Source organism: Microcebus murinus, chromosome 4, assembly GCF_040939455.1.
Source record: "Microcebus murinus isolate Inina chromosome 4, M.murinus_Inina_mat1.0, whole genome shotgun sequence".
Classification (NCBI taxonomy): domain Eukaryota; kingdom Metazoa; phylum Chordata; class Mammalia; order Primates; family Cheirogaleidae; genus Microcebus; species Microcebus murinus.
The window spans coordinates 2,929,103-2,943,836 of NC_134107.1; the positions used below are offsets into that span (position 1 = coordinate 2,929,103).

At 58.3% G+C, this 14,734-nt stretch overlaps 1 protein-coding gene and 1 non-coding gene across 2 annotated transcripts; both read left to right on the forward strand.

Moving 5' to 3' along the window:
- Positions 1-11,314: 11,314 nt before the first annotated feature.
- Positions 11,315-14,734, forward strand: RPL18A (ribosomal protein L18a). Its single transcript, XM_012735692.3, has 5 exons — positions 11,315-11,426; positions 13,023-13,202; positions 13,624-13,753; positions 14,362-14,471; positions 14,600-14,734. The coding sequence occupies exons 1-5, from the start codon at positions 11,409-11,411 to the stop codon at positions 14,690-14,692; spliced, it is 531 nt and encodes a 176-aa protein (XP_012591146.1). The 5' UTR covers positions 11,315-11,408; the 3' UTR covers positions 14,693-14,734.
- Positions 14,129-14,261, forward strand: LOC142870806 (small nucleolar RNA SNORA68). The gene has a single exon (XR_012919138.1). It is a non-coding gene; the product is annotated as a small nucleolar RNA SNORA68 (small nucleolar RNA).

A 14,734-nucleotide genomic window follows, 5' to 3' on the forward strand; every position in this document is an offset into this window, starting at 1 on the left:
AGAGGGAGGGAGGGAGGGAAAAAAAGAAAGAAAAGAAAGAAAGAAAGGAAAGAAGGAAGAAAGAAAGAGAGAAAGAAGGAAGGAAAGAAAGAGAGAGAAAGAAAAGAAAGAAAGAGAGAGAAAAAGGAAAGAAGAAAGAAAAAAGAAAGAAGGAAGGAAAGAAAGAAAAGAAAGAAAGAGAGAAAGAAAGAAAAAGAAAGAAAGAAAAAGAAAGAAAAAAGAAAGAAAAGAAAAGAAAGAGGCCGGGCGCTGTGGCTCACGCCTGTAATCCTAGCTCTTGGGAGGCCGAGGCGGGCGGATTGCTCAAGGTCAGGAGTTCAAAACCAGCCTGAGCAAGAGCGAGACCCCGTCTCTACTATAAATAGAAAGAAATTAATTGGCCAACTGATATATATATAAAAAAAAAATTAGCCGGGCATGGTGGCGCATGCCTGTAGTCCCAGCTACCCGGGAGGCTGAGGCAGAAGGATCACTCGAGCCCAGGAGTTTGAGGTTGCTGTGAGCTAGGCTGACGCCATGGCACTCACTCTAGCCTGGGCAACAAAGCGAGACTCTGTCTCAAAAAAAAAAAAAAAAAAAAAAAAAAAGAAAAGAAAAGAAAGAAAAGAGAGAGAGAAAGAAAGAAAGGATATGGAGGGCGTGAGCGTGCAAGGCGGGTGGGCCGTGGCTGGCAGGCGGGCTGGAGGCCACCGGCTCCTGGACTGGCGTGAGCCGAAACCCACTGTACTTGTCCTGCCCCGGGCAGACATCTCCAATCAACCTGCAGCCTCTACGCCTCCCCGCAGCTGGCCCAGCGTGTGCCCCCAGCAGGCATGAGCGATCGATCACAGATGTACGGATTTGCCCGAATGGGTGCTGGCTGTCCCCACAGGGCTTTGCCATTCTCTGTGGGTCTTGGGGGCTCAAGCCCACCTGAGGCCGGGGCTGGAAATTCTGCACCTGATGGGACGCATGCCCCGGGGGCGGGTCCAGTCTGATGACTACGCCAACAGGGGTCTCTCTCTGTCTCTCTCTGTCTCTGTCTCTGTCTCTCTGTCTCTCTGTCTGTCTCTGTCTCTGTCTCTGTCTCTCTGTCTCTCTCTCTCAGTCTCCCTCCAACTGCGCCACTCAGCCCCAACCCCAACCCCCCAGCCTCTTCCTTAGGCCCCTCTAGGCCCCCACGGCAGGAAACCTCCCCCCTGCCTCCCAGCCCCCCACACCCCTCCCAACCTCCAGCTCTGTCTCCCTGGGGCCCGCAGAGCTCCGGACCCCCAGCTGGGTGTGGCAGCCGGGTAGGACCCTGAGCCCGGGGAGGGGAAGCAGGGCGCTCCAGTGGCCCCGCGTGAAGAAGGCCCAGAGGCAATGCTGGGCACGGAAGACCCTGTTCTCAGTGGGCGGCAACCTCACGCCCACAGTCCCAGCACTTCGGGAGGCCTAGACAGGAGGCTCGCTTGAGGCCAGGACTTCCAGAACAGCCTGGGCAAGAGCGAGACCCCGTCTCTACAAAAATTACAAAAAAAATGAGCCGGGCATGGTGGCGCATGCCTGTAGTCCCAGCTACTCTGGAGGCTGAGGCAGGAGGATCGCTTGAGCCCAGGAGTCTGAGGTTGCTGTGAGCGAGGCTGACGCCACGGCACTCACTCCAGCCTGGGCAGCAGAGCGAGACTCTGTCTCAAAAAAATAAATAAATACTGAAAGTGAAAATCCCCTCGGAGTAGCGGGCAGGAAAGCAGACTAGAAAGGGAAAACGGGGAAAAGTCCGAGGTGGCGTTTGCGCCCAGGAAACGCCTCCTTTTTAAAAAAAAAAAAATTTTTTTTTTAATTTTTCTCTAAGCCTTAGTTTGTCTGTAAGACACCCCTGCGTTCAACACCCGGGGTCCGGCATCCTGGGGGGGCTGGGCTCCCCGTCCTTCGCCCCACCAGTCCATGCCTGGACTTGGTCGGTGGGAACAGGGATCTTGGTCCCCAAGGGTCGCCCTCCGCCGCCGTCGCGCATGCGCGGGGCCCCGTTTGGGCAGGAGGGACTGGGGGGGTGCGAGGGGAGGGGCGGGATTCGGGGTCCCCTTCCGCACCGCGGGACCCCAGGCCCGGAGAGGGTCCCGGCTGCCCTGGCAGGCGACCTCGGCCTCTGCCCTTGCAGGGCCCGCCGCCAGCAGGTGCCACCCCCCCCCCACCGCGCCTGGCCAGGGCGCTCCTACCTGGCAGGTGACCCCGCCGCCGGCTCCTACCTGGCAGGTGACCTCGGCCCCCAGCAGGACGGCGGAGCGAGAGCCAGGCGGCGCGAGAGGAAAGTCCCGCCGCGCTCCTTCCTGTGTGGGCCCCCGGGTTTCCTGAGCCGCTGTCACTTACCGAAAGTCAGGGCCCTGTGGGGGGCGGGGTGGGGGATGGAAAGGCCCGGCCTGGGAGGGGCAGAACGTTCCGGAAGCCCCTGCAGCGGCGGCGGGCGGCGGCCCTGCACAGACAGGCCGCTGGGGAGCCCGGGCCCAAGGCGAGGAAGGCGAGGACGCGGGCACAGGGAAGGACCCAGGTCACACGGAGGTCTCCTCGGCAGCTCCTGTTGCCTCAGTTTACCCCTGCGTAGCGCGTGCGGGTTGGGCACCCGGGGGGCGGCACTAATGCCACAGGCAGGGAAGGTGCCCAGACCAAAGCCACCCTCCCTTGGGGACGTTTCTCCCGTGAGAGTTCAGCAGAGATGATGGCACGGTTTTTCTGTGCCCTCCTGGCTAACCCGGCGGCCCAGCCGGCCCTGGACACAGAGGAGGACCGGGAGATCCAAATGCTCCTGGGTGACAAAGGAAGCCAGCCCGGGGGGACCGAGCAGGCAGGGGGAAGCTGAGGCCAGAGACAGGACGGAGATCTGGCCGGGAGGGGCGGAGGTCTCAGCAGCCCGGAGCTCCGCAGTTAGGACAGGGGCTGGAGGAGGAAGGGGACAGCAGGGCCAGGTCTCAGGGCCTGCTCAGGCTCCTTGGGAGGAGGGTGGGCTTTGTCGTCCTAAGAGTGACCTCGCCGGGGGCGCGGTGGCTCACACCCATCATCCTAGCGCTCTGGGAGGCCGAGGCGGGAGGATCGCTCAAGGTCAGGAGTTCAAGACCAGCCTGAGCGAGAGCGAGACCTCGTGTCTACTACAAATAGAAAGAAATTCCCAAGAATGGAAAAACAAGCACCACATATACTCACCAGCAAATTGGTATTAACTGAACAGCACCTAAGTGGTCACATAGGTACTGCAGTAATAGGGCATTGGGCAGGTGGGCGGGGGGGGGGGGGGAGGGGGGCGGGTATAGACATACATAATGAGTGAGATGTGCACCATCTGGGGGATGGTCATGATGAAGACTCAGACTTGTGGGGGGAGGGGGGAAATGGGCACTTATTGAAACCTTAAAATCTGTACCCCCATAATATGCCAAAATTAAAAAAAAATTAAAAAAAAAGAAAGAAATTAATTGGCCAACTAATATATATACAGAAAAAATGAGCCGGGCATGGTGGCACATGCCTGCAGTCCCAGCTACTCGGGAGGCTGAGGCAGGAGGATCGCTTGAGCCCAGGAGTCTGAGGTTGCTGTGAGCGAGGCTGACGCCACGGCACTCACTCTAGCCTGGGCAACAGAGCGAGACTCTGTCTCAAAAAAAAAAAACAAAAAGAGTGGGCTCGAGCGGCGGGAGGGTTGGAAGCAGGGCCGCTGGGATCAGACCGGGCCGTTAGGGACAGCGCGGGCGGCGTCTGGACCACACCCAGGGAGGCAACATGTGGGTGACAGAGTGGGAGCCTGCCTCACAAACAGAAAAGGCCGTCTTCGTGTCCGTGACCCTGTCACAGGCCTGGCCGCCACGGTGGCCTTGGCACGCGTGTTGTTGACTTCAACCCCCTCCCACTGGGTGGGCGCCGATTGGGGCTGCCACTGTGCAGGGCACCGGGACAAGGCAGACCCGGTCCCCCCCCCCCGGGGGGAGCTGACGGTCCAGAGGGGAGGGGGCGATAAGCAAACTGCCACCCAAACAACTGTGTCAGCCGCCGTTGGGGCCGGGGGTTGTGGCCGGGTCTAGGAGGGCTTCCTGGAGGAGGTGACTGTGGTACTGACATCCAAGGACCAGGGGACGAGGCGCAGAGGGCCCTCGGGACTCGGGGGCATGCGGAGTTGGGGCAGAGGGAAGAGCCCAGGCCGAGGGTGGACGGGCTCAGGCTGTTCCCGAGACAGGTGGGTGGGTGGGGGGTTTGGGGGCGCAGGGGAGGGGCTCCCCGGTGGAGAGGAAGGGGTGAGGACGGCGGCGCGGCATCTGCTCAGCCGGGCGACAGACGGCAGACTGGTGGCAGGAAGTGGCGAGCAGAGCTGGGTGGCAGCGTTTCTCTCTGGCTTCCTGGGCGGCCACAGCAGGGAGCCCACAGATGGCGTCGGGTTCCTGGCCCCCAGGAGGCCGAGGCCGCCCAGAAGCGCGGTGAGTTTCTGGGTCTCCGGCAACCCCAGTGCCACAGCCTCTGGGACACTCGGAAGAATGAGCAGGACAGGAGGGGGGTGAGGGCAAAGGTGGCCCCAGGGAGGGGCATGTGAAGGCGTCCGGAGGAAGGTCTGGGGCAGAGCCCGGAACCCGCCCAGGAGAAAATCGGCAGCAGCGGCCCCAAACAGCCAGGGTTTTTGTTTTTGTTTTTGTTTTTGTTTCTGCTGACAAAAAGCCAATAAAAGGCGGGGCGCGGTGGCTCACGCCTGTCATGCTAGCACTCTGAGAGGCCCAGGTGGGAGGATAGCGCTCGAGGTCAGGAGTTCAGGACGAGCAAGAGCGAGACCCCGTCTCTACTATAAATAGAAAGAAATTAATTGGCCAACTAAAAATATGCAGAAAAAATTAGCCGGGCGTGGTGGCACGAGTCTGTGGTCCCAGCTACTCGGGAGGCTGAGGCAGCAGGATCGCTTGAGCCCAGGAGTCTGAGGTTGCTGTGAGCGAGGCTGACGCCACAGCACTCACTCTAGCCTGGGCAACAGAGTGAGACTGTGTCTCAAAAAAAAAAAAAAGAAAAGAAACTGAAAATAGAGTTGAATTCATGGATTAAAAAAAAAACTCGTCATTATACAAGCAGCAGCTGGAAAACAGTAAGAAAATGCCAACAACTTAGCAGGATGTGGATCCAGGAATCACAGAAAACGAAGTACAAAATGGCTCATAAACCCAGAAGAGAGGTGCCCTGCCTTACTTACGAAATAAAAATTTAAACTGCAGTGAAACCGGCCGGGCGCGGTGGCTCACGCCTGTCATCCCAGCACTCTGGGAGGCTGGAGCAGGAGGATCGCTTGAGCTGAGGAGTTCGACGCCAGCCTGAACAAGAGCGAGACCCCGTCTCTACCAAAAATAGAAGCTAATTGGACAGCTAAAAATATATAGAAAAAATGAGCCGGGCGTGGTGGCGCATGCCTGTAGTCCCAGCTACTCGGGAGGCTGAGGCAGCAGGATCGCTTGAGCCCAGGAGTCTGAGGTTGCTGTGAGCGAGGCTGACGCCACGGCACTCTAGCCCGGGCAGCACAGTGAGACTGTCTCAAATAAATAAATAAACTACAGTGAAACCATACGATCATTTCAATGGCTGAGGGAAAGATTTGCCAACATTTAAAACCCATTCATGATAAAAAAAAAAATTAAATAAAAAAATTTAAAAACACCTCTCAGCAACATAAGTGGAAATGGGAATTTCCCGATAAGGAATATCTGGAAAAAAAAAAAAAAAACCTACGGGTAATATTATACTAAATGGTGAAAGACTGAATTGTTTCCTCTTGAGATTGGGAACAAAAGACAAGGATGTCCCTTTTCACCGCTTCTATTCAGCACTGTCTGGCAGTCCCCACCTTTGTAATATGACAAGAAAAATCAATGAGCTGCGCAAGGCTCGGCGTGCTGCACACCGCGGCAGTCCCGGCCCCTGGGGAAGCTGAGGCGGGAGGGTCAATCGAGACCTGCAGTTCAAGTCCAGCCTAGGTAACATAGTGAGCCCCTGCTTGAAACAAAACAAAACCAAACAAAAAATAGTTAAAACTGACATTACTTGCAGATGCTGTGATTATTTATGCCAAAAACCCAAGGGAATTTATAAGACAACTGCCGGAACTAATAAATAAATGGCCAAGGTCACAGGTTACAAAGTTAATTGAGTTCAATACAAAATTCAGTTGGATTCTTATATACCAGCAGCAAACAATAGGAAAATCAAATTTTGCTTTTTATTTTTATTTTTTATTTCTTGAGACAGAGTCTCGCTCTGTTGCCCAGGCTAGAGTGAGTGCCGTGGCGTCAGCCTCGCTCACAGCAACCTCAGACTCCTGGGCTCAAGCAATCCTCCTGCCTCAGCCTCCCAAGTGGCTGGGACTACAGGCATGCGCCACCAAGCCCGGCTCATTTTTTCTTTGTATATATATTTTTAGTTAGCCAATTAATTTCTTTCTATTTTTATAGAGACTGGGGGGGGGGCTCGCTCTTGCTCAGGCTGGTCTGGAACTCCTGACCTTGAGCGATCCTCCCGCCTCGGCCTCCCAGAGTGCCAGGATGACAGGCGTGAGCCACCACGCCTGGCCTATTTTTCTCATTCATCTCGTTTTTGTCCATTTTCCTCCATCATTTTCCCTGTCAAGCCGCCCAGGGCTCGGGTTTCTGTTTGTCCCGGTCACAGCTGTGCTCCCACTGCCCGCGCAGGGCCGGCACGCAGCAGGAGCTCCATGAAGGGATGAAGGAATGCAATGAATTCGGAGGAGGAAGCTTAGGGGCGCTGGGAGCAGGGGCAGTTGGAGGCAGGAGAGGCAGGGGCGGGAGGCCAGCACCTGGCACCTGGGGTGCATGGGGCGGCCGGCTTGGCGGTGTTTAGGGGGCCAGGGCCAGGATCTTGGCATTCTCCCCGGTCCCGGGCCGGGCCTGGAAGGGGGCAGGTGCGGGCGGCTGAGACCCGGAAGGGAGGGGACAGAGCAGCATTGTGGGCCTGCAGTGACCCGTGCCGGGGCTTGGCTCGGGATCCCGGATTCACACGCGGCACCTTCAAGGTCCCTGGGAAGAAGAAAGACAGGGAGGACAGGGGCGCCCTGGGGCTGCCTCAGCGACCAGGAACTCGCGCTGGCCTGACCGGGTGGGGGTGACGGAGGTAGAAGGATGTACGGCTTGCAGCCGGCTGCCCACGACCAGGCTGCCCGGCCCGGCTGGGCTCCGATTCCTGTGTGGCCCCGTGCTGGGCGGAGGCGCCCGGGAGGGGCTGCTTCGGGGCAGGTGCGTCACCCGGAAAGGGAGGGAGGGAGGGGGCCGTGGCACCTCTCAGGTGCAGCCAGAATGTCAAATAAATACATAAACCAGCCGGGCGCGGTGGCTCACGCCTGTCATCCCAGCACTCTGGGAGGCCGGGGCGGGAGGATCGCTCGAGGTCAGGAGTTCAAGACCAGCCTGAGCAAGAGCGAGAAATTAGAAAGAAATTAGTCGGGCGTGGTGGCAGTGCCTGCCTGTGGTCCCAGCGACTCGGGAGGCTGAGGCAGGAGGATCGCTCGAGCCCAGGAGTCTGAGGCTGCTGCTGTGAGCTAGGCTGACGCCGAGGCAGTCCAGCCAGGTCATTCTGGAAAGCAAGATTCTGTCTGGAAAAATAAATAAGTAAATAATGAAGCTTTGAAACAAACACCGTGAAGAACATCCCTGCGAGCCCCGCCTTCCTCTCCGGCTGCCCCGGTCACCCCCGTCCAGGCCTTGGAGCTAGAAGGGCCAGGCCCCAAGGCAGAGGTGGGGGCCCAGCCCTCCCTCTCCCCCGCTTCCTCCTCCCCTGTCCCCCCACCCCCCGGGATCGGGTTCGCCCGACAGACTCTGCTCTCTGCTTCCAGGATCTCTTCCCACCCGCTTGTCCGCTCCCCGCAGCTTGGGGAAACTGAGGCCCGGAACAGTGAGTTCAGGCACCAGGGCAGGGGCAGGGCCGGTCCTCTGCAGTCCACACAGTCCTGTGCCATTTCCATCTCTCCTACCAGCTCTAGAGGTTGGGGACCGCTGACCCCGAGGCCCGGAGTGGCCACCCACCGGGGATCAGCCGGTGTCATTTGAACCGGGTTGCAATCCACACCTGTGCCTCCCTCCCGCCTCTTGGCCTGAGCCGGGCGGGGGCAGACGGTGCCTCTGCTGCCACCTGGTGGCGTCTCGCGGCAGCGCCGTTCAGACAGAGTCCCCCCCAACCCCTCTCGGTGGATCCCAGACAGAGAAGGGCTGGCCTGGTCCCCTGAGCTCGCCACAACCCGCCTCCCCCAAATTTTCCGAACTGTCACAACTGCAAGTGCCTGCCAAGTGTCCACACTGGGTAATTAACCCCTCCCACGCGGGTCGTGGCGTGTCGCGCTGAAGACTTTGGTGCAAAAAGTCGACTGGCCCACTTTACAAGAAATTCTAAAGGATATTCTTTTTTTCCACCCATTTTTATTTTTTTTTTATTTATTTTTTTTTTTTCAGCGTATCGTGGGGGTGCACATGGTAAGGTTACGTCTGTTGCCCTTGCCTGCCCTCCCCCGTGGAGTCAGAGCTTCAAGCGTGTCCATGCCCCAGTTGGTGCATTGCGGTCGTTATGTGTGTGCACGCCCATCCCCGCCCCCCGCCCGCCCCACACCCGATGAGGGTTGCTCCTCTGTGTCCACGTAGGTGCTGATCCCTTCCTGCCAATTTGCTGGTGAGCGCAGCTGGTGCTCATTTGTCCCTTCTTGGGAGACTTCGCTTAGTAGAAGGGGTCCCAGCTCTAGCCAGGGAAACACAAGAGGTGCTCGATCCCCATTGTTTCTTTCTTCTTTTTTTGTTTTTTGGGACAGAGTCTCACTCTGTTGCCCAGGCTACAGTGAGTGCCGTGGCGTCAGCCTCGCTCACAGCAGCCTCAAACTCCTGGGCTCAAGCCATCCTCCTGCATCAGCCTCCCGAGTAGCTGGGACAACAGGCATGCACCACCATGCCCGGCTAATTTTTTCTATATATATTAGTTGGCCAATTAATTTCTTTCTATTTATAGTAGAGACGGGGGTCTCACTCTCGCTCAGGCTGGTTTCGAACTCAATCCTCCCGCCTCGGCCTCCCAGAGTGCTGGGATGACAGGCGTGAGCCACGGCGCCCGACCAGTTTCTTGAAAGGTTAAACACAGAGGTAGCCTGTGAGCTAGGAGTTCTACTTCTAACTATATGGCCAAGAAAAGTGAAAACATACGTTGACACAAAGATTTGGACCCAAATGTTCTTAGCAGCGTTATTCACAGCAGCCAAAAGGTGGGAAAAAACCCAAATGCCCCTCATGCCTGTAATCCCAGCACTCTGGGAGGCTGAGGCGGGAGGATCGCTTGAGGTCAGGAGTTCGAGACCAGCTTGAGCAAGAACGAGACCTGTCTCTATTAAAAATAGAAAAAAATGAGCCGGGCATGGTGGCGCATGCCTGTGGTCCCAGCTACTTGGGAGGCTGAGGCAGGAGGATCGCTTGAGCCCAGGAGTTTGAGGTTGCTGTGAGCTAGGCTAATGCCACAGCACTCCAGCCCAGGTGACAGAGCGAGACTCAGTCTTAAAATAAAATAAAATAAAATAAAATAAAATAAAATAAAATAAAATTATGGTGATGGTAACACTGTTACCGAAAACTCGACACTTGTCCATGAGGCTGGAGAAGAACGAGGACAAGAGGTTCGAGGAGGAAGGAAGGAGAGTTTACTCTGCCGGCAAAGGAGGAAAAATGGCAGACCTTCTTGTCTCAAAATTCCAAATTTCCCCCAAACATTCACAGACATAGAGAGCTTTTATTTATTTATTTATTTATTTTCTTTCTTTCTTTTTTTTTTTTTTTTGAGACAGAGTCTCGCTTTGTTGCCCAGGCTAGAGTGAGTGCCGTGGCGTCAGCCTAGCTCACAGCAACCTCAGACTCCTGGGCTCAAGCGATCCTCCTGCCTCAGCCTCCCGAGTAGCTGGGACTACAGGCATGCGCCACCACGCCCGGCTAATTTTTTTCTATATATATATTAGTTGGCCAATTAATTTCTTTCTATTTATAGTAGAGACGGGGTCTCACTCTTGCTCAGGCTGGTTTCGAACTCCTGACCTTGAGCAATCCGCCCACCTCGGCCTCTCAGAGTGCTAGGATGACAGGCGTGAGCCACGGCGCCCGGCCCATGGAGAGCTTTTAAAGGATGGGTTCTCAGGTTCGGGCAACTACAGGCGATAGGTCTGATCACCCCATCTCTGCTGAAGACACAACCCCATGAGCTCGGGGCCCAGGATCTCCGTTTACCAGGTCGGGCTGGGCCAGCTCCTGTTGCACAAATAACCAAAAGACTCACCCTGCACCCCCCTCCCCCAGCCACTGAGACAGGGATGCAGGCTTTAGACACAGAAAATATTTCCACCATTATTTCAGGCCATTCCCTGTCTTACAACACAACTGTGCCTATACTAAATATATATGCACGTATACAAAATGTACTAAAAATCCATGAATTGTGCAGTATGTGAATCATATGTCAATTAAGCTTTGTCAATATTTTAATAAAAAAAAAAAAAAAGAAAAATGCCAATCGGGCTCAGCTGTCACCTCCTCCAAGAGTCCCCCCACCCCAAAATAAATTCCCTATTTATTCTGTCTCCTCTTTGTTTCACTTCGTGGCCTGTTAGCAGCGAGCCGTTTGCGGTTGTTTCCTCTTCTACCTTTGGTCTCACCCCCAGCCCCCGCCCCGCCACTCCCAGGAAAACCTGTTTCTGCCAGGGCAAACTGCGGAGCCTGCACAGGTGGGGGCTGAATCTTGCTCAGCCCCAGCGCCTCCTGCCCGCTGTCCCTCCCACGCCCGTCGCCCCAGGACCTGCATAACCCAAATCGGACCCCCGATAACAACCCCCACCGGCGTCCCAGTGCCTAATCTATAGTCGTGCTGCAGCATCTCTAGGAGAAAAAATATATATTTTTTTTTTAAATTCCCATTTTGCAGACGACAACTGTCAGGTACGTGGCTCGAGACCTCGGTACCGCAGCTCCCGGGCAGAAGAGGCCCGGAGCACGACGAAGCGCGCCGGGATACCATCTAAAACCCCGCCGCAGCCTTCCCAGGTAGGGTTCAGGGCTTAGGCATCCCGCGGAAGAGCAGCGCTCCAACCTGTCACCTCGACCAGCGCGGTGCCTACAATTCCCGGCGTGCCACGCGCGCCCACGCTCCATCGCGGCCGCGGTGGAACAGGCTGGGGCCAGCCTCTCCGCCTTCTGGGAAATGTAGTCTCGCCGTCAAGAGCGCCAGGGCTGTGCGTGTCAGGCGGATGCCGAGCCAATCAAGAAGCTGGTCTCCTTGAGTGCAACCCCGGGAAGCCAATGGGCGCGTGGATCGGGGGAGGGCGGGACTTCCGGCAGTTGAGTCGTGGTGAGCGGCTGCGCGCAGACAGGAACTTCCTTTTTGTGGGTGGCGGCGAGCTTGGAGAAGGCGCCATGAAGGCCTCCGGCACGGTGAGGCGCGGGCGGCGGGGCTGGGGGCCGCGGGCCGGGGCGCGGGCCGCGTCGGGGGCCTGAGGGAGGCGGTGCGGGTCGGGCCGGTGCCGCGCGCCCCGGTGGGAGTCCCCGTTTGGCCGCGCGCCGCCGTCCCCGAGGGCAGCCAACATGGCGGGCGCCGCGTGGTCCCCACGCCTGTGCGCGGCTCGGCCCGGCTCGCGGCTCGCGGGGGCCGAGGCTGCCGGGTCTCCTTTCCCGTGGAGGGAACAAGCCGCGCGGCATGGAGGCCCGTGCCACGGCAACCCGCGGGGTCGCCGCCCCTCGGTTTCCCCGCCTGCAAAGCGCACACGCGTGGGGAGCAGTGAGCGGATGAGCGGTGTCACAGACAGCGGGCTCAGGCCGGGCGCGGCGGCTCGCGCCTGTCGTCCCAGCACTCGGGGAGGCCGAGGCGGGAGGATCGCTCGAGGTCAGGAGTTCGAGACCAGCCTGAGCAAGAGCGAGACCCCCCCCCCCCCCCCCGTCTCTACTATAAATAGAAAGAAACTAATTGGCCAACTAACATATATAGAAGAAAAAAAAATGAGCCGTGCACGGTGGCGCATGCCTGTAGTCCCAGCTACTCGGGAGGCTGAGGCAGGAGGATCGCTTGAGCCCAGGACACTGAGGTTGCTGTGAGCGAGGCTGACGCCATGGCACTCACTCTAGCCTGGGCAACAGAGCGAGACTCTTGTCTAAAAAGAAAAACGAGGACGAGCTGAAGCTGGGGGGACCTCGGGCTTATCCCCGAGACATACACGCTAGGCAAAGGTGCTGTGTGATGCAGAGAAAAACTAGACGCCTGAGCCTGCGGTACAGACCTCACTGGGAAAGCGGCGGGCTCCCTCGTTCCTTTCCCGAACGTGCGGGCGGGTCAGGTTCAGAGCAGGAGGCAGGCAGGAGCCCGGTCTGTGATGGTTGGGGCTAATTTTCATTGACATCTGTAAAAGCTGGCGAGTTGTTTATGGAGGACGCTTTTCTTGCCATAAGACAGGGCTGGGGTTTGGCAGCTTCCTCCCTTTTTACAGTGAATCTTCTCTGGTCCGGAGTTTTGCACTGCAGCTGGGAAAATAGGCGGCTGAGGGTGGCGGGGAGCCCAGGGCTAGGGAGGGGAGGGAGGGGCCTGGAGTCTTCTCCTGGTTCCACCTGGAGTGGGCTGTGAGCTCCCAGCCTGCTCTCTGTCTCTGGGCCCCGAGCAAAAGGATGATGGCTCGCCGTTGAGCTGCGGAGTGGCTAAAAGGGACTGCAGAGCAGTTGGGGATTGCAGCAGGGAGAGAGGCTGTGGTCTAGGCCTTAGCTTTCCCGCCCTGAAGCTCTCAGCCGGGGCAAAGGACAGGCAAGCATCTCAGTTAATACTCCCTGAAGCCCCTCCCTGTCCTCACTTCATTTTTTTGGATAAAGCTCAGGTCAGTGCTGTGACCCACAGTCACCAGAATTCCACTCGGAGGCCCTGCAACTTTCCTGCCTCCTCGATTTCTTGAATCCTGTTGTTACCGGGCTTGGGAAAGGGAGCGGGGATCTCGCCTTTGCCACTGTGGGTTCTGGGTGCTGACCCTCCTCACCCCTGTTTCCTTTCAGCTGCGAGAGTACAAGGTGGTGGGGCGCTGCTTGCCCACCCCCAAATGCCACACGCCACCCCTCTACCGCATGCGGATCTTTGCACCTAACCATGTTGTCGCCAAGTCACGCTTTTGGTACTTTGTGTCTCAGCTAAAGAAGATGAAGAAATCCTCAGGAGAAATCGTCTACTGTGGGCAGGTACGGCGCGGGTTCGCACCACCGCCTTGCGGGGCATGGTGCCCCACAGAGCCCTGGGCCATGCTCCTGTTTAAGCCACGGGACTGGACCCGAGCCTCTGTGTCCCAGTCCTGATTAGAAAGCCTGGGACCCAGGGAGGGGGCTGGCTCGCGTCCTCCGGGCTGCGTCCGTGACTGGGGGAGAGGTGCTGTGACCTGGGCCCGTGGTGGCAGCGCCTCTCGGAAGAGCTGTCTGGAGCAGCTGGGGCCCCGCCCGCACTGTTCCCGGGGGTTCCCTCTCGAGGCAGGTCCCCTGAGGCAGCTGAAGGTGTGGGCACTGGGGAAGGAAGGCTCGAGAGTCTGGTCCCCAAGGAGGCCCGGGGGTGGGGCTGGGGTGAGACCTGTCTGCCGCTGTTGTCTCATCCCGCGTCCTGTCCTGGCAGGTGTTCGAGAAGTCCCCCCTGCGGGTGAAGAACTTCGGCATCTGGCTTCGCTACGACTCGCGCAGCGGGACCCACAACATGTACCGGGAGTACCGGGACCTGACCACGGCCGGTGCTGTCACCCAGTGCTGTAAGCTGCCAGGCCCTGCCTCCGCCGTTAGGCTCCCCCGGCCCCCAGACTGAAGCAGGGCAAATGCCAGAGGCTCCCGGGTGGCGGGGGTATTCGCTTGGATGGAGGGGCAGGTAGAGGATGCCCCACGCACCACATGTGCTTTGTGCTGGAGCTGGGGCAGCAGGGTACTCTGGGGGGACCTGACCAGCTGGGTCACACAGCATGTCCGTCACGCGTTCACTCTTCCGGGTCTGCCCCTTGTGTACCCTGGGTGCCTGTCACAGCTGCTTTGGGGAACCCACTTGAAACCTAGTTCAAGCCTGCCGGTGTTGGGAGCTGGCACCGAGTGTCCCGGCCCTGGTAGGAGGCCCCCGCGGCCCCCACACCTCCCCGCTCGCACCCAAACCCAAGAATCGCTGCTGCTCGTAGCAGCGGTTTAAACAGAGGTGCGGACAGCAAGTGGATCTCGTCGCCTTTGGGGAGCTGTGGCTGTGCCCCTCAGAGTGAATTTGGAGGTTCTACATTCCTCGTGGCGGGTGCCTGCTGGGCCCCACGCAGTTGCTGTGTTTGACCCGGCGTGCCAGTCACGGGCAACTCCGTGTCCCTGCCCTCCTCCTTCCCCGCAGACCGGGACATGGGCGCCAGGCACCGCGCGCGCGCCCACTCCATCCAGATCATGAAGGTGGAGGAGATCGCGGCCAGCAAGTGCCGGCGGCCGGCGGTCAAGCAGTTCCACGTGAGTGCCCGGGCGGGCGGGGGCTGGGAAGAGGCGCCTGCTCTGACGCGGGAACCCTGGCGCAGCCGCGCCTCAGTGAGCCCTGAGAACGGGTGGGAGTCCTCCAAGCCCTCTCCCTCTGCCCGCAGGACTCCAAGATCAAGTTCCCGCTGCCCCACCGCGTCCTGCGCCGCCAGCACAAGCCGCGCTTCACCACCAAGAGGCCCAACACCTTCTTCTAGGCGCCGCCTCCCCGCGCCCCAATAAACCCAGATCGGAGGCTG

What these genes read in the sequence shown, in the direction of transcription:
- RPL18A (XM_012735692.3), top strand. An exon ending in CGGTGCTGTCACCCAGTGCT is followed by an intron (nt 13,754 to 14,361) that starts GTAAGCTGCCAG and finishes CCTTCCCCGCAG; the next exon opens with ACCGGGACATGGGCGCCAGG. An exon ending in CGGCGGTCAAGCAGTTCCAC is followed by an intron (nt 14,472 to 14,599) that starts GTGAGTGCCCGG and finishes CTCTGCCCGCAG; the next exon opens with GACTCCAAGATCAAGTTCCC.